At 40.5% G+C, this 22,205-nt stretch overlaps 4 protein-coding genes across 6 annotated transcripts; all 4 read left to right on the plus strand.

Annotated features, from left to right (window-relative positions):
- The first annotated feature begins 498 nt into the window (after positions 1–498).
- On the plus strand, positions 499–2,830 carry LOC142969309 (transmembrane protein 107-like). Of its 3 annotated transcripts, none has more exons than XR_012959121.1 (5): positions 499–907; positions 1,058–1,125; positions 1,558–1,658; positions 1,997–2,258; positions 2,434–2,475. XR_012959121.1 is itself a non-coding variant. In XM_076109145.1 (5 exons), exons 1-5 carry the CDS (start codon positions 821–823, stop codon positions 2,501–2,503), a joined length of 423 nt encoding a protein of 140 aa, XP_075965260.1. In that variant the 5' UTR covers positions 499–820; the 3' UTR covers positions 2,504–2,830. The 3 variants fall into 3 exon arrangements, 2 of the variants coding, with proteins under 2 accessions (XP_075965260.1, XP_075965259.1); XM_076109145.1 differs by having other exon boundaries at positions 1,997–2,093; positions 2,434–2,830; XM_076109144.1 differs by having other exon boundaries at positions 2,162–2,258; positions 2,434–2,830.
- Positions 2,831–3,372: 542 nt separating this feature from the next.
- On the plus strand, positions 3,373–5,560 carry krtcap2 (keratinocyte associated protein 2). Its single transcript, XM_076109449.1, has 5 exons — positions 3,373–3,531; positions 4,149–4,303; positions 4,552–4,615; positions 4,893–4,959; positions 5,075–5,560. Exons 1-5 carry the CDS (start codon positions 3,528–3,530, stop codon positions 5,193–5,195), a joined length of 411 nt encoding a protein of 136 aa, XP_075965564.1. The 5' UTR covers positions 3,373–3,527; the 3' UTR covers positions 5,196–5,560.
- A 1,192-nt stretch (positions 5,561–6,752) lies between these two features.
- LOC142969511 (protein S100-A1-like) lies at positions 6,753–8,400 on the plus strand. The gene is made up of 3 exons (XM_076109451.1): positions 6,753–6,910; positions 7,905–8,059; positions 8,176–8,400. The coding sequence occupies exons 2-3, from the start codon at positions 7,922–7,924 to the stop codon at positions 8,332–8,334; spliced, it is 297 nt and encodes a 98-aa protein (XP_075965566.1). The 5' UTR covers positions 6,753–6,910; positions 7,905–7,921; the 3' UTR covers positions 8,335–8,400.
- An 8,369-nt stretch (positions 8,401–16,769) lies between these two features.
- Positions 16,770–19,847, plus strand: LOC142969341 (protein S100-A1-like). Its single transcript, XM_076109190.1, has 3 exons — positions 16,770–16,900; positions 17,770–17,924; positions 19,638–19,847. The coding sequence occupies exons 2-3, from the start codon at positions 17,787–17,789 to the stop codon at positions 19,794–19,796; spliced, it is 297 nt and encodes a 98-aa protein (XP_075965305.1). The 5' UTR covers positions 16,770–16,900; positions 17,770–17,786; the 3' UTR covers positions 19,797–19,847.
- Positions 19,848–22,205: the final 2,358 nt, after the last annotated feature.

The following is a 22,205-nucleotide window of genomic DNA, read 5'->3' on the forward strand; positions in this document are numbered from 1 at the left end:
CTGTGCGGTCTGTCTCTAAAGCAGCGATTCGCCTCAGTGTAGAAATAGGATGGGGGGGGAGGGGGGGTTGGTTAGGTCTGGTTTAAACCATTAAACATGTTACATTGTTAAAATAGATATATTGGTATTGTTATGTGTTTTCAATATTTGCATATTTGACTATTTATAAACAACATGTCCGGGCTATGGGTCCAACCATGAAACAGCGGTTGATGCCCAGTATTATTATTATTTTTATAAGAATTAGTATATTTGAATCGTATCGCTTCCTTCTTGCTCAGTTAGTCAAAATACATCTCCTGGTTGTTGCTTTCAGAGGTGCAATTCTTTTAAATATGCCCAATTGTTTGTGGCCCAGTTTTCGTAGTACCGCTAGAGGGCAGTGTTGTGTAAGAAAAACACGAACAGTCCTCTTTCAATTGTTGTCCGTGTCCGGAACCTTTGGATATTGATCGTTAGAGAAACCGGACTGTAATTAAGAATGCACCAGCTCCTATTTATGGTGTCAGTTGTTGTAGCAACCGTGTTTAGGCGCAATAGTGTGGATGTAGTATCTCTTTGTTGTGTTGGTCATAATAGTAGCTAACTTAAATATTAGTTGCGATATGTTCGCTATTTCTAATTAGTGTGTGTTTCAACGTCGCACAGTGTCGTTTATGATCGCCTTGGATAAAGTAAATAAGCGTATTTGTCAGACTGCAGCGAAGTGCAGAGGCTAATATGCGCAGGGCACATTGAAATTGCAGCAAATAACGTAGCATTTGTTTGCGCATTGTATTCCAGTATACTCGTGGTCTGTTTAAGTAAATAGTTGCTCGGTATGTCGGCTGTCAGCAGCCTCGTACCTGCACGGTTCTTGACCATTATAGCTCACCTTGTCATCGTTATCACAATCTTTTGGTCGAGGGTAAGTAACAGATTGTATTCACCTACTCTAACCCGTAGTGATATATTGCGTGTTAGGTGCTTTTAAAAAAAAATATATATATATATATATATAACCAATAATTAAGTTAGTGTTTTTCATGCTAAGCTGTTGGAAATGTTTGTTTCACAGGGAAACAACGTGAAGGCTTGCTTGCCTTTGGATTTCACGCAAGAGCAGTATGACGATGAAGACAGGAAGTAAGAACACATTTGACAAACGCATACACACAGAAAGTAAGACGAATTTTGACCCACACAGCAAGGTTGTAGTCAAGACCACCTAAACCAAGTCATGACCAGGACCACAGTGTATCAGGACAGAGACAAGTACAAGTCTTTGAGGGGTTGAGACCAAGTCAAGTAGTAAATAAAGGCATTGCAGAGAGGAATTTTATTTGTGGGGATTTTCTTTTGTTTTCTATTAGCAATCACAGTAATGATGTTAAATAAATAAACAGACAATGCAAAGGCAATTTAGTGATGTCCCCACTGTGGTGGTCGTGACCTGCCTTGAAATAAAATCTGAGGTCCTCCTTGTCTGAGAGCGAGACGAGACAGAGACCGACCTCGAGTACTACAACACTGCCACACAGGCGTACACACCCTCTCATATGTCTCTCTTTGTCGCAGGTTGGTGGTGGCATTGGCGGTCACCCTCGGTCTGTTTGCTATAGAGTTGGCTGGGTTCTTCTCAGGAGTGTCCATGTTCAACTGCAGCCAAGGTCTCCTGTGTATCCTTTTAGACTGATACTGTGGGCCCCTCATTGATGATGATTGATAGGAGATGACAATATAATTGGTATATGTCCAGCCAGGGGCCTTTGTTGTTATTTCTCCCCCTTTGTTTCCTTTCTGACTTCATTACTACAAGGAGCAGCAATTACAATGACATTTATCTTCTGCACAAAGACAGAGAGGTGGGAAATCATTTTGTCTTAGAATTGATGACAGCCTCAACAAAGAGCCAGGAAATTGATGTCACATGAGATATCTAAGTATAAAGAGAGATCAGTGGTATTAAAAAGTCATTCTAATTGTCAGTTACAATTCCATGACCCCAAACTCATAGCAACAGGAGTCCATGCCAGTGCCTCAGTGGCTCTGCTTTTCTTTCTATTTGAGCAGTGGGAGTGTGACATCTACTGGTGGATCCTTGCCTTTTGCAGGTTTGTGTATCTATACTTCGTATTGTTTGCCCAAAACCATTTTTTTCCCTGACAGATATTAAACCCAGCACTGGCTGTCCACTGCAGCGCATCCGTATCCTTGTCTTTCTTTGTGTTTGAGAAGTGGGAATGCTGGACATATTGGGTTATTTTTGCCATCTGCAGGTTTGTGTTTGTGCGTGTGTTGATGTGCATGCATGTATCAGCTTTCTGAGAGCAAAGTGATAGAACCTCTATAATCAATGAAGTATTAGTAATCATGACATATGAATGCATGGAAGTAGTGCTCAGCACTGTTGCACTGTTTTCTCTACATTTCTATCTCTGTCTCTCCCTCCAGTGTGCTACCTGCTTTTGTGGAGATTCTTCTGTTTATAGCTGTTTTTGGACTGAAGAAGAAGCCATTATGAAAGACAGTACTGTGAACTTAAGTCTCAATCAACAGATCAATCAGTGTCAACAGATACTAGCTGAAGAAGATCTGTAGTTCATTATTGAGGTGCAGAGGAATGGACGGAAAAACTATGTTTAACGACTGTATTACGTGCATAAAGTGCGCCAACAGCAAAGGGATATACAAGCTACTCTCTGCAATGTTTTTTTATACATATATATAATAATGTTAAAGAAAAAGCAACAATTGTTCTGTTGTTCCCAGTCTGTCTGTCAAATTTCAATGGATATTCTTAGAATGTTATTGTAATCTCAAATATATGTTGTAAAAATTGTTTCTTAAACTGCTGTTGTGTTGTCTTTTCTTTATGCTTTTAACCCCTCTGGCACTCAAGTCTATATTTGCTTCTCAGGCACGTGTGTTTCACAGTGCTTTCCCTCGACCAATACTCCTTCACCCAGATTACCAGACCCTTACCACAACCAGAGTTTTAATCAATTATTAAAACAATAGATGGGTTATAGAAATGGAATATAACGTAGGTATAAAACAGTATGTATGTTACATTAGAATTAAGAATTATTGAACTATTCTCAACAAAGACTCAAAAACAGCAGAAGAAACCATTTAACGAAGACGGTAATGGTAATACACTCATTTACAGTACAGGCTAAATTATTTCTGCAGTTTAAAATGGTTTCATATTCAGTTCAGATTTGTCATGAAACAACAAAGTCTCTCATCGATGAATTTCCATTTGTGTGAATCTATTTAAAATGGATAAACTGAAATAAGAGACACGTTTACAATGATTTATAGCTCTGTGGTTTATTCAGCAGATTTAAAATGAAGTTCCAATCTAACCAGCTACGTTTCTCTCTTCCTCCATTCATGACTCCGCCCACTGGTCCCACCTGACATTTGGACCGGGTGGTGAAGTTTTATTTGTTCCTAGAGCCGATCACAAATTAACTGGCCGGACCAAGTTAAACCTAAATCACATTTGTTTGACGACAGGGACTTTCATCTCACAGTGAATCATGGGTATGTATTACACGATTAATGTGTCATTCAAGGCAACTCACCAACTCGCGTTTGTATTCGCGTAGACATTGTAAAACTCCAGCGGCCAATTCTATGGTCAAGCTAGCAAGCTAACGCTAACGTTTAGAAATGGACTGAACCATTTTACCGTTTGCATATTCACTACTCTAAAACAGCAAGGGCATACATTTATTATTACACTGTATGTGAGAGCGTTACGTTAGCCGGTTATGTTTGCTGCTCACCGTCGGTTGTTTAGCTTAAAGCTAACAGCAATTTGAACGGAAACGTCTATGAACGAACACTGACGTGGCGTTACGTTGTAAAGCATCAGCGTGAAGGTGGCCAATCTAGACTCATTCAAGTGAGTGAGCAGGTATTTGAACTGGTCTTCTGAAGTTTATATATTCCGAAATTGATGATATCGTGGCTCAAATGCAACAGAGAGTCATTCCAGCATCTCGTATCTTTAAAAAAAGAGTGTCGATTCCAAATGTCTTTGTTTTTGATCTGATCAAGCAGAGGAGAACTCATCGGTCGAGTGTATATTATTGCATCCTACTTAGACTTTGCATCTGTGTTGGAGTTCTACAATAAACCCTTTCTTTGCCCTGTAGCGGTGAACACGGGCACCTCTTTAGTACTGTCCAGCCTGCTGTCAGTGCTGGTGTTCGCTGGGATGCAGATGTTCAGTAAGCAGTTGGGATCCACCGAGTGGCTCACAATCCTGGGAGGTTTCCTCGGCTCAGTCCTCTTCATCTGCTCCCTCACTGTATCCTTTTGAACTGCTTCAATCCCTCATTGCTAAGCATTAAACTGCACAATTCTTTAGTATTGTTGAGATATCTTTTTTTTAATTAACATTCCATGCTGTAGTTGTCTTTTGTTTACACATTTTCCAGCAAAACATTGCTTCCCATTTTTTACCTAACCTGATTTCTCTGAGTAACCTGGTTTCTTGTGTGCATGTAAATGAACAGATATCGCTGAGGATTGTTACACCTTAACTTTTGTTTCCAGGCATTTAATAATATGGAAAATCTGATTTTTGGGAAGGGATTCCAAGCCAAGATATTCCCAGAGAGTAAGTAGTGACATCACTGAAATCAAACTCATGCTGTCGCAATGTACACAATGTGTTTTATTCTAATTTTATTATTTTGTTTACATGATGATTAGCCTGATATTTTTCCTATGATTTGCCAAGTCAAGCGTCGGCTCAGCTTACACTGAAACATGAGCATCCTTGATGATATACCATCTTGCACAACAGTATGCACACTTTATCTGGGATTAGCCCACAATGATATATCACTCCGGCTCTGTTCCTCACTTTTGTCATTCATTCTCTCAACTTCCAGTTCTGCTGTGCCTGTGCCTGTCACTGTTTGCCTCTGGTCTGGTCCACCGTGTCTGTGTCACCACATGGTACGTGTCAGTACCTCTGCAGATCACTGAGAACTCCTTCAACTTCATACAACACAGTTAAAAGTAGTTGTTAAATGTATTTTATCCCATTGTTTTTTCTGTCTTTCTATTCCAGCCTGATATTCTCCCTCTTTGCCTTGTACTACATCAACAAAGTATCTGCAGCTCTCTACCAAGCAGCTGTTCCCGCAGTAACTCCAGCAAAAGCTGCCAGCAAGGGCAAAAGGAAGAACTGATGAATTTGTTGGATCCCACTTGCATCCAGCAAATCAGTTAATATTTCCCAGGAGCTGATGGCCAGTGCAACACAGCAGTTTCACATTTTGTATTAATGTCTTGAACCCATAGCCCTCGGTGTATTTCTGCAGCCGTTTTAAAGATTACTTGGAAAGTTATGATCAGTTCAATGACTACAACTTTGAAGCCAATATAACAATCTCAATTTGAACCAAGGCCATTAAAAGAAGCCTGACGACCGTCACATTCCATTAATAACCTTTTGACGATTGCAAAGAGATTCAAACAGGTTATCTGTGTATTCATCAGCACATCAAGTTGCTTTTTTGTTTAATTCATTTTGTAATTAAACTCTGTAAAAGACTTCGGATGTGTTTGCATTCTGTCAAACTAGTTTGTAAATGTCAGTCTGTTTGCTCAGGTAGGTGTGGTGGTGTCCTAAAATTGTGTGCTGAAAAACTGTTTAGGAAAAGGCAGAGGAGGGATAGAAACGGCAGCTTGTTTATTCTCCTTTTCCACCAACTGTGGTCAAAATGCCCCCGATGAAGTGACTAAACCACGTTGGTGTTTAGAGATGATATGCCCATGAGGTGAGCGTAAAACACTTAAGACCAACTCTGATGTTGTGAACATGTGAAGCCGCTGTCTACTTCAAAGAGAGGTGAGTGATGGTCAGTTAGACTTATTTAGTCATGGTGGCAAACTTTGCGTGGTTAAAAAAAAGTACCAGTAAGCCATGGATTTGTGTGTCAAAAATGTATATATGTTTTATAGATTCAGATATTTGCACTATTTAGTTTTCATTTGGCAAATGTGGCCTAAAGGTCAGAAAAAAAGGTCTTGCAACGGTTAAATATGGCTCGGGACAACGAAATCACTGAGGTGCCCTTGAGCAATAACTCTCAACAGTTCCAGTGGAGCTGCTCGGTGGCCAACAGATCACTGGGCAGCTTCCCAGTGTTAAACGTCCTTGGACTGATATAAAGGTCCTTGGATAAACAAAGGCCTTAAAAACAAATGTTCAATATGTCATCAATGTCTACTTTTATGACATGAATCAGTTAAATGCGTTGGCAGTTTCAAAACGGAGAGAACCTGGGAACAAGTGAAATCATTAATTATATTGATTATTTTGCACACAAAGCCGTGTGTTTTGCAAGGTACCTCCAGTGGGAACATGCCATTGAAGACTGACTCAGAAGATGGCACCAGATTACGGAAGACAATTATTTTTGACTAACGGTCTTGTCTCAGGCAATATCTGAGGCCCAGACTTGCCCAGACTCAGCATGTCCAGGCATCATAAAGGAAGATCATTCGACTGATATGCGTCATATTGCCGTTGCCACAACTCTCAATAACAGATTTTTTTTTTTCTGGCAGATTTTCCAGATGGAGTTTCTGTCTAATACTTAAAACTCTAAAGGGGAAAGTTTGAACAGCTGTATTTAAAGAAATTGTCGCATTTTAAGGTTCTCTGCCTTGCCTATACGGTGACGGTATAGAGTGAAAACATGGGCAGGGATGGTATTTGCTCATGACTCTTCCGTGTTAGTTCTCTCTCTCTCTCTGCCCCTGTGTCTATATCCCTCCCTCTCCCTCTCATCATTTTTGGGCGTTGCCTAGTTAACTATAAAGTCTTGAATAAACTTCCAGTGAGCCCCTGCACTCTTCACTGAATCTCAAACTACAGTTTCTGCCTCTTTGAGACCTGGTGAGTTCATTATAATTACTTATTGTTCTGCTTTTAACTGTTGAAGAGCCTTTTTTTATGAGTTCTATGAGTTCAGACAGAAAACGGATTCTTGTTTATATGACGATTATTCATCTGATCTGTATGCAGTTTAAGGCTACGTGCTAAAGCTGCTTTTTGTCGCACTTGGTGTATTCAGCGACTTTCCTCCTCTGACAAGTAGCGCCTCGTCCTCTGTCGGTTATGTTCCTCTTACTTTATTCCCCTCGTCTTTGTCGTCCACTTTTTTTGTAAAGTCTACCTCGGGATTTTTGGAACTCAACCAAAAAAATGGTGGAAGGGAAAGGCAGCGCGAGAGTGGGAGGCTCGAGATAAGGAGTTTAGTTTATGTGCCAGAAAATGATGTCTAATAGTTTAGGAATGTGCTTTGAGTGCCAGTGAGACCAACGCCCACATCCTCACTTAACAATATGTTAGTTTTGGATGAAGTGGTGGAACAAATCTGCAGACCTTTTACTGAAGTGAAAAAAAGTAAAAGTATCATTATGCAGTACATGGCACCTTTCAGAATTATGTGTGTTGTATCATTGATTTCTAATTATTGATGCAAATACCTAAAAATGATACTTAAATACAGTACTCGAGTGACTGTACTTATACTTTCCACCACTGAGTAGCCTTCTGCTTTATTACAACCTTATCCTTTAGGCCTTCTTAAGTTAACTTAAGGTAACTTAGGCCTACTTAAGTTAACTTAAGTAGAAGTTCAAAAGTAACCTAATAGAAAGTTCCACTTTACAGTTAATTCTGCTTTATTGTTGAAAGGTATTTAAGGTCCCAGCCTATTTGATCTATTAGGTGAAACTATAACAGAGAATCATTTGTTATGCTTATCCGTATGTAAAATATTATTCTGCACAGTAAGTCACAACAGCTGTCAGATAGGTGCGTAGTGAAGAAGAAAGCATATACATTTAGAGAAATTCTTGACCAGACTTGTCTTTTCTCCTCTCAGCACCCACATCTGCAGCTATGACTGAGTTAGAGAAGTGCTTGGAGTCCCTGATTGTCATATTCCACCGTTATGCCGATGAAGACGGGGATGGAAAGACCTTAAGCAAGAAAGAAGTGAACAAACTAATAGTGACTGAGTTACCCACCTTCCTGAAAGTAAGAATCTTTCCTCTTAAATCTAACCTCTGTGCTTAGTACCAATCAATGCACATAACTTGTGGTTACTTTAGCTTTTTACCCTAAACTTGTCACTCTTGCTATTGCTCTTTCAGACCCAGAATGACCCGAAGGCTGTGGAGAAGATCAGGAAGGATTTGGACCAAAACGGAGATGATAAGGTGGACTTTCAAGAGTTTCTTTCCCTCGTCGTCGGCCTCTCGATGGCCTGTGACAAGATTTTCATGCTCCATCAACTGAAGAGCAAGAAGTGAGATAGTGAGATCATGTTGTAGCACATGGGTGCCAGATTTTCAAGTAATAAACTGCCTTTTACAAGATTTCACCTTCTGTTTGTCTGATTACTCTTTTAGTATATTGGGTACAAAATACTGTTTTCTCTAATTCATGAGGGAGCTTTCTTCTGTTTGCAAATAGTTTTAAATGCTCTGTACCATCTATTTCTTGTGCACATAGGACCTTTATATTTGAGCAGAGCTCTGCCAATTTAAGAAAAATACCTCAGAAAGTACAGAGAATATTGATTCACATCAATATTGTGAAACAGTTGTGCTTTAGTTCACATATGAAACATATCATTTCACCCATAAATACTCCTTGAATGTTTAAAATGTTAAATTTAGGCAGTGGGGTTTTTATACAGTAGATAAAAGGTTCAATATGGGAATGTGCTGGTTATCAGATGTTGCCTAAACTTGGGTGCAGCACCACCTGCCTGTATGTCATGAGTTATGGGTTAGAGTTGTGCCAAATAAGCATTCTTATAAGTGCTGACAAGATTTGGTGGGGTTTGAAGGTTTGTGATTTTTGGAGATAGTGGTGGTTTTCTCATGGCCCTCCTCCAGTTTAGATGCCAAATTGTTCATTGCGCTGTGTTTCCAACTTACACAAGCACTCTTCTGGTATCTCTCACATGTGTCCCTGGCAGGCTTTTTATTCAAAGTATTAACATCCTTAAAGGCTTCCTTGCACCATCCAACACAAAGTACCGTCTATGAAAAAATAAGTTTATAGTACAGGTCAAAGGACATGGCACACTGCAAAGCATTAAGTCCAATAATCAATCATTAAGTACATTTTTATAAGGCCCATAATGTCAGTCGTATAAGGGAGGTATTCAAATACAGCAAGTAACTGTGTTTCATTTGCCCGTGGGCAATGATGACAAAAGCCCCCTCTGTCTTTTTCAGCCTGATTCTTGGGATAGTTGACATTCACCAGCAGAAAGATCTTGCTTTGAAAAAAAGGACACACAAAACCTCAAATACATGACAGAGGAGACAACGCGTGCTTTTAATGCTGTAAAAGTTTTACTAAATATTTTAAAGTCAGTGCTGAATCCAACGAACGGTCAGCAATGTGGCCAGTCTGCTGCAGGAGTCTGAGGAAAACGGCCTTTTTTTTTACAGCAGTGATTTGGAACTGCCATAGTAGGAAAAGCACAGGTGTTAGTAATCTCCTAAACGATGGCTGTATTTATTGAAGCGCACCAGTAAGTTGTGACATTGTGACAAGAGAAGTGGAATTGAACAGTCAGAAAAGCACAGGCGTAAATAATGAAATAAATGATGGCTGGATTCCATGTAGCTGCTTTGATTTCAGGAATCCTTCTGGCTCACAGTCGCTCTCACTGAAACACTTGAATAGAATAGAGCCATTCGTTAGTGTTATTAGTAACACCTGTGCTTTTCGTTCTGACAAGCCAAAATGTCTACTGTGAGAAATGCTTTCGAACATACAATGTTGTAAGGTTTGAAAAAAAGATGCACTTGTATATTATCTGCACAAAAACGTTAAGAAGCGCTTTTTCCCAAAGCAGCTCCTCTCAATTTGATCTTCACAATTTGAACTGATAAGAGAAGAGGATGATCAACATTAAAGAAAGATGAGAAGTATTTCACTTGAAACTTCCTCAACGTTTCTGTGCTGTCCCTGCAACCAGCTCTGAGGGTCAGTCTTTGATCAGGAGTAAAGGAATGATTCATTATGGAAACTCCTTCTAGCAAATTACTTCTTGTCTTATTTATAAGGCAGTATTGACTAAGCCCTTCATTCGCTGCCTGTCTTTATTGCCTGCAGGATTGATAAGGGGATTTTTTGTTTCTTCTTTCTTTATGATTTCTGTTAGTGAGCTGATGATGAGAAATTATCATGGAGTGAAATACCAAGACAGCACAAGTCATGTTTGAGCCTGCAGTGTCAGCTCTTACTACACCTGACTGCGCCTGTGACTCTCTCTGCTACAGTATATTACTGTATATCTACATGCAAACCTCTCCACAATCCGCTCCAGTGTGAGGTTGCGGAGGCAGTCTGTCAGGCCTTTTGTCTCCGAGCTCCACATCCTGCTGACAGGAAGGACACGAGAACAGCATGGGGGGAGGGGCCGCGTCCTTCCGTCTCCGCCCTGGATATGTCCCGCACACTGAGGACGCAGGTGTAAAGGAGGGGAGATGGAGGAGAAGGAGACATGGATAGAGATGTAGAGGGGAATAAGGCAGAACTCTTAGTTGTCCCTCACATGTATAAAAATGAATTCAGTGATAAATAAAAGTAAGTTCACTTTGGAGGAAACACTATTAGCTTACACACACGCAGTGAAAATACACCTGCTCGACAGATGCTTACTGCCTGTTGTGCCTCCTTGACTCCTTGTCTCTGTGGACTTTGCTCTACATGCACTTCAATAAGTCATGAGATGAATGCATAAAGCCCTGCATGCTCAGCAGGATACTGATGTATCAGCTACATCACCTATGAAAGTCGGATGCTAAAAAGACCGTGATGTCATATCACACCGCCAGCTTTTCATTTTTGCACAATGATGTCACTCTAAGATGACCCAATGCTGAGATCATTCATTTTCATTTTCATGCGGCCCATGAGCATCTGAAGCCGTTAGCCAACATATTTGATTATAATCACCAAACATCCACCGCTTTATCTGCAACAACGTTTGGATATAGCCTATGTTATTTGTGGCCTTGCTTTTTTTTTTATGTTTCCACCCACAGTGCTCGAGCGTGCCAAAAACTCTCTGTTGGAGCCATAATGTGGTTTTGCTGTTTTCTTATGTCTTTGAGGGAAACATGGGGTGGGTACACATGCAGTTCTGACATTGAACAGTGGGTGGCACATTAACCTAAAAGTGCATATATGTAAGTGCCTGGTAATGAGGATCAGGTGTGTGTGTGTGTGTGTGGACGGGAAGTTAACAGTTTTTGACCGTGTCAAGGTGTCGTGTCAACCGGCATGTCATTTAGAAGTTTCAAGGTCTTATATTATCCTGTCAAGTAACCTGTGGTATGCTGTTAAGGTGTCGATATGCATTTGAATAAATGGATCAACGGATCGAAAGAAAGACAGCGCATTGGACAGTGAAATGTTTGTGGAACACGCGTCCGAACAAGTTCTCCCGTTCGCCCCCCAGTGGCTTTAAAATGGATATTTGTTAAAGTCACTACACTCTGTTTGATTGTATTAATGGCCAAAAAATGCCCAAACGGAAAAAAAGCCTCGATCACATTCCATCATCACAGACACAACCTGAGTTCAGATGGGTCGAGAGGAAATATGGCACAAATTGTGGGATTAAATATGAGGGTGGATGACAAAATACGATGGTTGTGCTATCTTGTTTAAAATAAGCACACGTGGTTTAAAAGAAATAGGGTAATAAAATGAGCGTCATACTTACACTAATGCGAACCAAAGCGTCCATGATAGAGGTAAAGGTTTGTAACTCCGCTTCAGCCATACCTCGAAATGTCAGCGTCACTGCGATACAACAACGAAACCTTTTGTTTTTCTGGGTGAAGACAGGGGCAGGGTATGTCAGTCGTACCGAGGAAAATGCGACCCTGGACCGTAATTGGTCAACCACCACAACAGATTTGCTTTTGTGGGTCTTCTCTGCTCAGTGTGCCGTTATGCGCACGCTGATTCTGTGCGGTCTGTCTCTAAAGCAGCGATTCGCCTCAGTGTAGAAATAGGATGGGAGGAGGTTGGGGTTGGTTAGGGCTGGTTTAAACCATTAAACATGTTACATTGTTAAAATAGATATATTGGTATTGTTATGTGTTTTCAATATTTGCATATTTGACAATTTATAAACATGTCCGGGCTATGGGTCCAACCATGAAACAGCGGTTGATGCCCAGTATAATTATTATTTTTACAATAATTCATATTTTTAAATCGTATCGCTTCCTTCTTGCTCAGTTAGTCAAAATACATCTCCTGGTTGTTGCTTTCAGAGGTGCAATTCTTTTAAATATGCCCAATTGTTTATGGCCCAGTTTTCGTAGTACCGCTAGAGGGCAGTGTTGTGTAAGAAAAACACGAACAGTCCTCTTTCAATTGTTGTCCGTGTCCGGAACCTTTGGATATTGATCGTTAGAGAAACCGGACTGTAATTAAGAATGCACCAGCTCCTATTTATGGTGTCAGTTGTTGTAGCAACCGTGTTTAGGCGCAATAGTGTGGATGTAGTATCTCTTTGTTGTGTTGGTCATAATAGTAGCTAACTTAAATATTAGTTGCGATATGTTCGCTATTTCTAATTAGTGTGTGTTTCAACGTCGCACAGTGTTGTTTATGATCGCCTTGGATAAAGTAAATGTAAGCTTATATTTGTCACACTGCAGCGAACATTAGTAAGTGTAGTGACCGTTGCTTCCCAATAAAAAAGTCACTACGGTTGCTGTAATGCTTGTTCTGACGCATGCCATAAATAAGAAAATCCAGTTTCGAATATAGGCATTTTATTCTTCACATAATAAGAGTTCACCACTTTCTCTTCAGTTATCCATTTTCTCCTCATACCAATAAATCATAATATTTGCATTCGTTAAATCTTCACGGTCAAAAACTGTTTGCTTCCACCTATTAGCAACCACCTGTGTCCAATGACCCCACTGATTATATTACCTGTGGCCTGATTCACACCGGCACTACGCCCCCATGTGGTGGGAGGTTGTACAAAAACAAAAACAACAAAATGGCTCTTACACACCGGCCCCTAATTGGTTCTGGCAGTAGACAAAACAATTATTTATACGTTTTACGTAAGGAGCCATTACATTAGAAACAAAAATGTACTGTTTTTAAACAGTCAATTTCATAAAAACGTCCTACAATCGATAAATTATATTTCCATGTCTTGAAAACATGGTTGTGGGTTTTCACCATTATTCTTACACGCCAGTCGCTTCACAAAGCAGACAAATCTTTGTCACTGGTCTTTCAATTATGCTGGTCTTGGTTTGCAGAAAAACAGAACGCACTAGTCCTTTCCTATCAGGAAATGTCTGTAGTATCTTTCCAAGTATCCAGGATCCACGAGGCGCTGTTGAATCAACAACAACGACGACGATATTTCCAGGTAAAAAAATTATTTTTTCCTCGTTCCATCTTTGCCTTTCTTGCAGTAATCAGCTGCTTCCCTTTCTTACTTAAAGTCAGCAAATTCATCTTCAGCATGAGAATCCAACCTACTGCAACTTTCAGTTTTTTCCAATTGGAAAGGTGAGTAATCAGTTGATGCGTGGGACTTGAATCATATTCAGTGACAATTGCATTTACTGTGAAGTTCCTTTTAACTTCCGGGTCCTCAGCAATGTCCAAATCCAAGACGTGCGCTGGCCACTCATCCTCTGGTTTCCACAGAAACTTTGGACTTTCAATCCATCTCTTTTGAACCAAATGTTCAATTTTCAGTCCCCTTGAGGCATCATCTGCTGGATTTTGTGCTGTAGGAATGCATCTCCACTGTGAAGTGTGTGATGCCTCTCTAATGGTTGATATTCTGTTTGCAACGAATGTTTGTAACCTTTTGTCCTCATTTTTGATGTATTTTAGTACTGATGTACTGTCGGTCCAGAATTGTGACTTCTCCAAAAGAAGCTGTAGCTCTGATTGTAGCCTTTTGTCCACTTTAACAGCAAGAGCAGCGGCTGTCAGTTCCAAGCGAGGGATAGTCACTTGTTTCGGAGATACCCTGGCTTTGCCAAGCATGAAAGCAACATGTACTTTGTTGTTTTGCAACCTGACGTATGTAACAGTTCCATGCGCATCTTCACTGGCATCAGAGAAATGATGCAATTGAGCAGATGCTGTGTATCCAAAGTCTTTCGGTTTGAAGCATCTGCTGACCTTGAAACTTTCCACTCTTTCAAGATCTTCCAACCATTTCTGTTGAAAGAATTGGGGTACTGGATCATCCCAACCACATTTCAACCGACACAGGTCCTGCAAAATCATCTTAGCTGGCATTGTAAAGGGGGCTAAGAAACCCAAAGGATCATAGACAACATCCCACGTCTTGTGTGTGGCTGTTCTCGGATGTTAAATTTGAACTTGAAGGTGTCCGTCTCGATGCACCATTGTAGTCCAAGAGCCCGTTCAACTGGCAATTTGTCTCTGTCAAGATCCAACTCCTTGAAGGTCTTGGATCTATGTTCTTCTGGAATTACCAATAGCACCTCACGACTGTTGCTGATCCACTTGGTGAGATTGAAACCTCAAGACAGGAGCTGATGGCCAGTGCAACACAGCAGTTTCACATTTTGTATTAATGTCTTGAACCCATAGCCCTCGGTGTATTTCTGCAGGCGTTTTAAAGATTACTTGGAAAGTTATGATCAGTTCAATGACTACAACTTTGAAGCCAATATAACGACACATTGATTATTTTTTTTCCCCAGCGATCTCAATTTGAACCAAGGCCATTAAAAGAAGCCTGACGGCCGTCACATTCCATTAACAACCTTTTTACGATTGCAAAGAGATTCAAACAGGTTATCTGTGTATTCATCAGCACATCAAGTTGCTTTTTTGTTTAATTCATTTTGTAATTGAACTCTGTAAGACTTTGGATGTGTTTGCATTCTGTCAAACTAGTTTGTAAATGTCTGTCACGGGGCATGATGGTGGACTCAAACGCAGACCAGAAATAGTGTGAAAAGGAATAATAAACACTTAACTAAGAACGTGAACACTACAAGAACACAGGGAATCCAGGGACAAGACAAGAGACGAGGGGGCAAATCCAGCAGGACAGGGAGACGTGGGAAACCGGGAGCAGGACAAGACAAACAGGCGGGGACAACACAAACAATGACCTGGCAATGAGTGACTGAGAGACAGGGGTTTATAAGGTGACTTGAACAGGTGAGGAGAGTTGTGCTGATGAGGGAGTGCTTGATTACTGATCAGGGACAGGTGAAGGGAGTTGGACTGGTGCTGAGGGAGTGGCTAAGTCAGACTGGTGCTGAGGGAGTGGCTGACAGGTAGAGTGCTTGATTAGCGGCAGGTGAAGGGAGTTAGGCTGATGCTGAGGGAGTGAGGAGGGTGAACTAAATGAAGACACACAGAACACACAAGGCAAAGCCTGATCGTGACAATGTCAGTCTGTTTGCTCAGGTAGGTGTGGTGGTATCCTAAAATTGTGAGCTTTGGATGCGATTGCATTCTGTCAAACTAGTTTGTAAATGTCAGTCTGTTTGCTCAGGTAGGTGTGGTGGTGTCCTAAAATTGTGAGCTGAAAAACTGTTTAGGAAAAGGCAGAGGAGGGATAGAAACGGCAGCTTGTTTATTCTCCTTTTCCACCAACTGTGGTCAAAATGCCCCCGATGAAGTGACTAAACCACGTTGGTGTTTAGAGATGATATGCCCATGAGGTGAGCGTAAAACACTTAAGACCAACTCTGATGTTGTGAACATGAAGTTACTATTTTATGTGATGCCGCTGTCTACTTCAAAGAGAGGTGAGTGATGGTCAGTTAGACTTATTTAGTCATGGTGGCAAACTTTGCGTGGTTAAAAAAAAGTACCAGTAAGCCATGGATTTGTGTGTCAAAAATGTATATATGTTTTATAGATTCAGATATTTGCACTATTTAGTTTTCATTTGGCAAATATGGCCTAAAGGTCAGAAAAAAAGGTCTTGCAACGGTTAAATATGGCTCGGGACAACGAAATTACTGAGGTGCCCTTGAGCAATAACTCCCAACAGTTCCAGAGGAGCTGCTCGGTGGCCAACAGATCACTGGGCAGCTTCCCGGTGTTACTCAGCGCGAACAGGACATTCCTGACTGATATAAAGGTCCTTGGATAAACAAAGGCCTTAAAAACAAATGTTCAATATGTCAACAATGTCTACTTTTATCAATGGCATGAATCAGTTAAATGGGTTGGCAGTTTCAAAACAGAGAGAACCTGGAAACAAGTGAAATCATTAATTATATTGATTATTTTGCACACAAAGCCGTGTGTTTTGCAAGGTACCTCCAGTGGGAACATGCCATTGAAGACTGACTCAGAAGATGGCACCAGATTACGGAAGACAATTATTTTGACTAACTGTCTTGTCTCAGGCAATATCTGAGGCCCAGACTCAGCATGTCCAGGTATCATAAAGGAAGATAAGTGTGTCATTCGACTGATATGCGTCATATTGCTTTGCCATTGCCACAACTCTAAATAACATTTTTTTTTTCTGATGGATTTTCCAGATGGAATTTCTGTCTAAAACTTAAAACTCTAAAGGGGAAAGTTTGAACAGCTGTATTTAAAGAAATTGTCACATTTTAAGGTTCTCTGCCTTGCCTATACGGTGACTGTGGGCAGGGATGGTATTTGCTCATGACTCTTCCACGTTAGTTCTCTCTCTCTCTCTGCCCCTGTGTCTATATCCCTCCCTCCCCCTCTCATCATTTTTGGGCGTTGCCTAGTTAACTATAAAGTCTTGAATAAACTTCCAGTGAGCCCCTGCACTCTTCACTGAATCTCAAACTACAGTTTCTTCCTCTTTTAGACCTGGTGAGTTCATTATAATTACTTATTGTTCTGCTTTTAACTGTTGAAGAGCCTTTTTTTTTATAAGTTCTATGAGTTCAGACAGAAAACGGATTCTTGTTTATATGAAGATTATTGTATGTAGTTTAAGGCTACGTGCTAAAGCTGCTTTTTGTCGCACTTGGTGTATTCAGCAACGTTCCTCCTCTGACAAGTAGCGCCTCGTCCTCTGTCGGTTATGTTCCTCTTGTAATATTCTGTTTCTACTGACATGTAAGTGTCTAAGTAAAACGAATGATACCAGTTTGTCTCATAGGGCGTCCATCTTTATTATTTACGTATCTTACACTCAATGGCGCACATCGGCGACATCATCACAACGTCATCACATCATCACAACATCTGCAGACCTTTTTACTGAAGTAAAAAAAAGTAAAAGTATCATTATGCAGTACATGGCACCTTTCAGAATTATGTGTGTTGTATCATTGATTTCTAATTATTGATGCAAATACCTAAAAATTATACTTAAATACAGTACTTGAGTGACTGTACTTATACTTTCCACCACTGAGTAGCCTTCTGCTTTATTGCAACCTTATCCTTTAGGCCTTCTTAAGTTAACTTAGGCCTACTTAAGTTAACTTAAGTAGAAGTTCAAAAGTAACCTAATAGAAAGTTCCACTTTACAGTTAATTCTGCTTTATTGTTGAAAGGTATTTAAGGTCCAAGCCTATTTTATCTATTAGGTGAAACTATAACAGAGAATCATTTTTTATGCTTATCCGTATGTAAAATATTATTCTGCACAGTAAGTCACAACAGCTGTAGTGAAGAAGAAAGCATATACATTTAGAGAAATTCTTGACCAGACTTGTCTTTTCTCCTCTCAGCACCCACATCTGCAGCCATGACTGAGTTAGAGAAGTGCTTGGTGTCCCTGATTACCTTATTCCACCGTTATGCCGATGAAGACGGTGATGGAAAGACCTTAAGCAAGAAAGGAGTGAACAAACTAATAGTGACTGAGTTACCCACCTTCCTGAAAGTAAGAATCTTTCCTCTTAAATCTAACCTCTGTGCTTAGTACCAATCAATGCACATACAGTGGGGCAAAAAAGTATTTAGTCAGCCACCAATTGTGCAAGTTCTCCCACTTAAAAAGATGAGAGATGCCTGTAATTTTCATCATAGGTACACTTCAACTATGAGAGACAGAATGGGGGGAAAGAATCCAGGAAATCACATTGTAGGATTTTTAATGAATTAATTGGTAAATTCCTCGGTAAAATAAGTATTTGGTCACCTACAAACAAGCAAGATTTCTGGCTCTCACAGACCTGTAACTTCTTCTTTAAGAGGCTCCTCTGTCCTCCACTCGTTACCTGTATTAATGGCAACTGTTTGAACTCGTTATCAGTATAAAAGACACCTGTCCACAACCTCAAACAGTCACACTCCAAACTCCACTGTGGCCACACCAAAGAGCTGTCAAAGGACACCAGAAACAAAATTGTAGACCTGCACCAGGATGGGAAGACTGAATCTGTAATAGGTAAGCAGCTTGGTGTGAAGAAATCAACTCTGGGAGCAATTATTAGAAAATGGAAGACATACAAGACCAGTGATAGTCTCCCTCGATCTGGGGCTCCACGCAAGATCTCACCCCGTGGGGTCAAAATGATCACAAGAACGGTGAACAAAAATTCCAGAACCACACGGGGGGACCTAGTGAATGACCTGCAGAGAGCTGGGACCAAAGTAACAAAGGCTACCATCAGTAACACACTACGCCGCCAGGGACTCAAATTCTGCAGTGCCAGACGTGTCCCCCTGCTTAAGCCAGTACATGTCCAGGCCCGTCTGAAGTTTGCTAGAGAGCATTTGGATGATCCAGAAGAGGATTGGGAGAATGTCATATGGTCAGATGAAACCAAAATAGAACTTTTTGGTAAAAACTCAACTCGTCGTGTTTGGAGGAGAAAGAATGCCGAGTTGCATCCAAAGAACACCATACCTACTGTGAAGCATGGGGGTGGCTTTGGGGCTGTTTTTCTGCAAGGGGACCAGGATGACTGATCCGTGTAAAGGAAAGAATGAATGGGGCCATGTATCGTGAGATTTTGAGTGGAAACCTCCTTCCATCAGCAAGGGCATTGAAGATGAAACGTGGCTGGGTCTTTCAGCATGACAATGATCCCAAACACACCGCCCGGGCAACGAAGGAGTGGCTTCGTAAGAAGCATTTCAAGGTCCTGGAGTGGCCTAGCCAGTCTCCAGATCTCAACCCCATAGAAAATCTGTGGAGGGAGTTGAAAGTCCGTGTTGCCCAGCGACAGCCCCAAAACATCACTGCTCTAGAGGAGATCTGCATGGAGGAATGGGCCAAAATACAAGCAACAGTGTGTGAAAAGCTTGTGAAGACTTACAGAAAACGTTTGACCTCTGTCATTGCCAACAAAGGGTGTATATAACAAAGTATTGAGATGAACTTTTGTTATTGACCAAATACTTATTTTCCACCATAATTTGCAAATAAATTCTTTAAAAATCAGACAGTGATTTTCTGGATTTTTTTTTTTTCTCATTTTGTCTCTCATAGTTGAAGTGTACCTATGATGAAAATTACAGGCCTCTCATCTTTTTAAGTGGGAGAACTTGCACAATTGGTGGCTGACTAAATATTTTTTTTCCCCACTGTAACTTGTGGTTACTTTAGCTTTTTACCCTAAACTTGTCACTCTTGCTATTGCTCTTTCAGACCCAGAATGACACGGACGCTGTGGAGAAGATCATGAAGGATTTGGACCAAAACGGAGATGATAAGTTGGACTTTCAAGAGTTTCTTTCCCTCGTCGCCGGCCTCTCGAATGCCTGTGAGAAGTTGTTCATGCTCCATAAACTGAAGAGCAAGAAGTGAGATAGTGAGATCATGTTGTAGCACATGGGTGCCAGATTTTCAAGTAAAAACTGCCCTTTACAAGATTTCACCTTCTGTTTGTCTGATTACTCTTTTAGTATATTGGGTACAAAATACTGTTTTCTCTAATTCATGAGGGAGCTTTCTTCTGTTTGCAAATAGTTTTAAATGCTCTGTACCATCTATTTCTTGTGCACATAGGACCTTTATATTTGAGCAGAGCTCTGCCAATTTAAGAAAAATACCTCAGAAAGTACAGAGAATATTGATTCACATCAATATTGTGAAACAGTTGTGCTTTAGTTCACATATGAAACATATCATTTCACCCATAAATACTCCTTGAATGTTTAAAATGTTAAATTTAGGCAGTGGGGTTTTTATACAGTAGATAAAAGGTTCAATATGGGAATGTGCTGGTTATCAGATGTTGCCTAAACTTGGGTGCAGCACCACCTGCCTGTATGTCATGAGTTATGGGTTAGAGTTGTGCCAAATAAGCATTCTTATAAGTGCTGACAAGATTTGGTGGGGTTTGTGATTTTTGGAGATGGTGGTTTTCTCATGGCCCTCCTCCAGTTTAGATGCCAAATTGTTCATTGCGCTGTGTTTCCAACTTACACAAGCACTCTTCTGGTATCTCTCACATGTGTACCTGGCAGGCTTTTTATTCAAAGTATTAACATCCAGGCTTCCTTGCACCATCCAACACAGAATTCAACACAAAGTACCATCTATGAAAAAATAAGTTTATAGTACAGGTCATAGGACATGGCACACTGCAAACCTTTTGGGCCCTAGCCCTATTTTTAGGCCTCTTCTCGAAAATTGCATAGCCATACGCAAAAGAGTCCTGAGCTCTAACTACAAGGTCTATTTTAATAATTTTGATGCTAGAATACTGGTAACACTTGTGAGATGTGTTTAATTGTGTAAATATTGTGTATATGTTACTGGTTAATAACTGATATACTTATGGCACAGCTCAAATTGACAAATTTCTAGGTTCGCCTGGAAAAAAGCACTTGTATTGAACATTTTTTTATTTAAATAATGCAGCTGCAAATCTAAAATCACACCACAGTCATAGAACAACACGTGTTACATGTCCCCACAACATATTTTACTTCGATTGAGTGAAAGGCCAGCATAAATGGTCATAAAAATCAAAATTATGATTTTCGGAACCAGCTGTTGCATTGCTGTATACTCATTTTATATACTATATAACTACATATTAACTATATATTCACTTTTCTTATCACTAAGAGTGTTCAATAATCCTAATAAATCAGTTTGACACCATTTTGAATAATTTTGAGCAGTTATGATTTTTCATATCTGTCATTCATAACAATAAATGGCTCATAATGTGTGTCATGTGACCCTGGTAAGGCCGATTTACTCGTGTGAGACATTTTTAGATGCGGGATAGTCCAACGGGAGCCATGCAGGGGTGTTTGATCGTATCCGGGTCTGTTTACTGACTAAAAATCGCAAAATGCTGGGCGAACCCCCCTCTCTACATGGATTGCTGAAGTTTTTTTTACCCAATTTTTTTTCTCGTGACCTGTGGCTGATGTTGGCATGCATACCCATAACTTTTGAACGGTTTGAAAGAGAGTAATTTGGACGCCGCTGTGCGTTTCCGGGTCGAATCGAGCCCCTCCTGCATGTGCTCATCCGCCATGTGCGATCATGCTCCGTGATGAGAGAGCCATATAGTGAGCATAGATCGTCGATTTTTGGCCAAAATTGTGGCAAATCTTCCAGATATCGTCCAGATATGATATTAGTTCATGTATAATTGTGTTTGCAGTGTTTACAATGGCTGGTATGATGATGTTGCTCGGACTTTTCCCGTTAATTCGATATGTATTTTGTCTGGAGCAATAATCATATTTATTTATGAAAAATGCTTTCTACGACACGCTGAATGCTGCACACTCTAAAACAGCCCCCCGTGGGGGGCTCTCGGGTCCAACGGGTTTTAAGTCCAATAATCAATCATTAAGTACATTTTTATAAGGCCCATAATGTCAGTCGTATAAGGGAGGTATTCAAATACAGCAAGTAACTGTGTTTCATTTGCCCGTGGGCAATGATGACAAAAGCCCCCTCTGTCTTTTTCAGCCTGATTCTTGGGATAGTTGACATTCACCAGCAGAAAGATCTTGCTTTGAAAAAAAGGACACACAAAACCTCAAATACATGACAGAGGAGACAACGCGTGCTTTTAATGCTGTAAAAGTTTTACTAAATATTTTAAAGTCAGTGCTGAATCCAACGAACGGTCAGCAATGTGGCCAGTCTGCTGCAGGAGTCTGAGGAAAACGGCCTTTTTTTTTACAGCAGTGATTTGGAACTGCCATAGTAGGAAAAGCACAGGTGTTAGTAATCTCCTAAACG

This window comes from Anarhichas minor, unplaced genomic scaffold (assembly GCF_050575085.1).
Source record: "Anarhichas minor isolate MPS153535 unplaced genomic scaffold, ASM5057508v1 ptg000041l, whole genome shotgun sequence".
NCBI classification, from domain to species: Eukaryota; Metazoa; Chordata; class Actinopteri; order Perciformes; family Anarhichadidae; genus Anarhichas; species Anarhichas minor.

Bases quoted from the DNA above. Each gene is read 5' to 3' on its own strand.
- LOC142969309 (XM_076109145.1), top strand. From the start codon at position 821: ATGTCGGCTGTCAGCAGCCTCGTACCTGCACGGTTCTTGACCATTATA. The intron at 1,126-1,557 runs GTAAGAACACAT...TCTTTGTCGCAG, and splicing joins TATGACGATGAAGACAGGAA to GTTGGTGGTGGCATTGGCGG. The intron at 2,094-2,433 runs GTTTGTGTATCT...CTCTCCCTCCAG, and splicing joins TGGATCCTTGCCTTTTGCAG to TGTGCTACCTGCTTTTGTGG.
- krtcap2 (XM_076109449.1), top strand. The intron at 4,304-4,551 runs GTATCCTTTTGA...TTTTGTTTCCAG, and splicing joins TCTTCATCTGCTCCCTCACT to GCATTTAATAATATGGAAAA. The intron at 4,616-4,892 runs GTAAGTAGTGAC...CTCAACTTCCAG, and splicing joins AGCCAAGATATTCCCAGAGA to TTCTGCTGTGCCTGTGCCTG.
- LOC142969511 (XM_076109451.1), top strand. From the start codon at position 7,922: ATGACTGAGTTAGAGAAGTGCTTGGAGTCCCTGATTGTCATATTCCAC. The intron at 8,060-8,175 runs GTAAGAATCTTT...TTGCTCTTTCAG, and splicing joins AGTTACCCACCTTCCTGAAA to ACCCAGAATGACCCGAAGGC.
- LOC142969341 (XM_076109190.1), top strand. From the start codon at position 17,787: ATGACTGAGTTAGAGAAGTGCTTGGTGTCCCTGATTACCTTATTCCAC. The intron at 17,925-19,637 runs GTAAGAATCTTT...TTGCTCTTTCAG, and splicing joins AGTTACCCACCTTCCTGAAA to ACCCAGAATGACACGGACGC.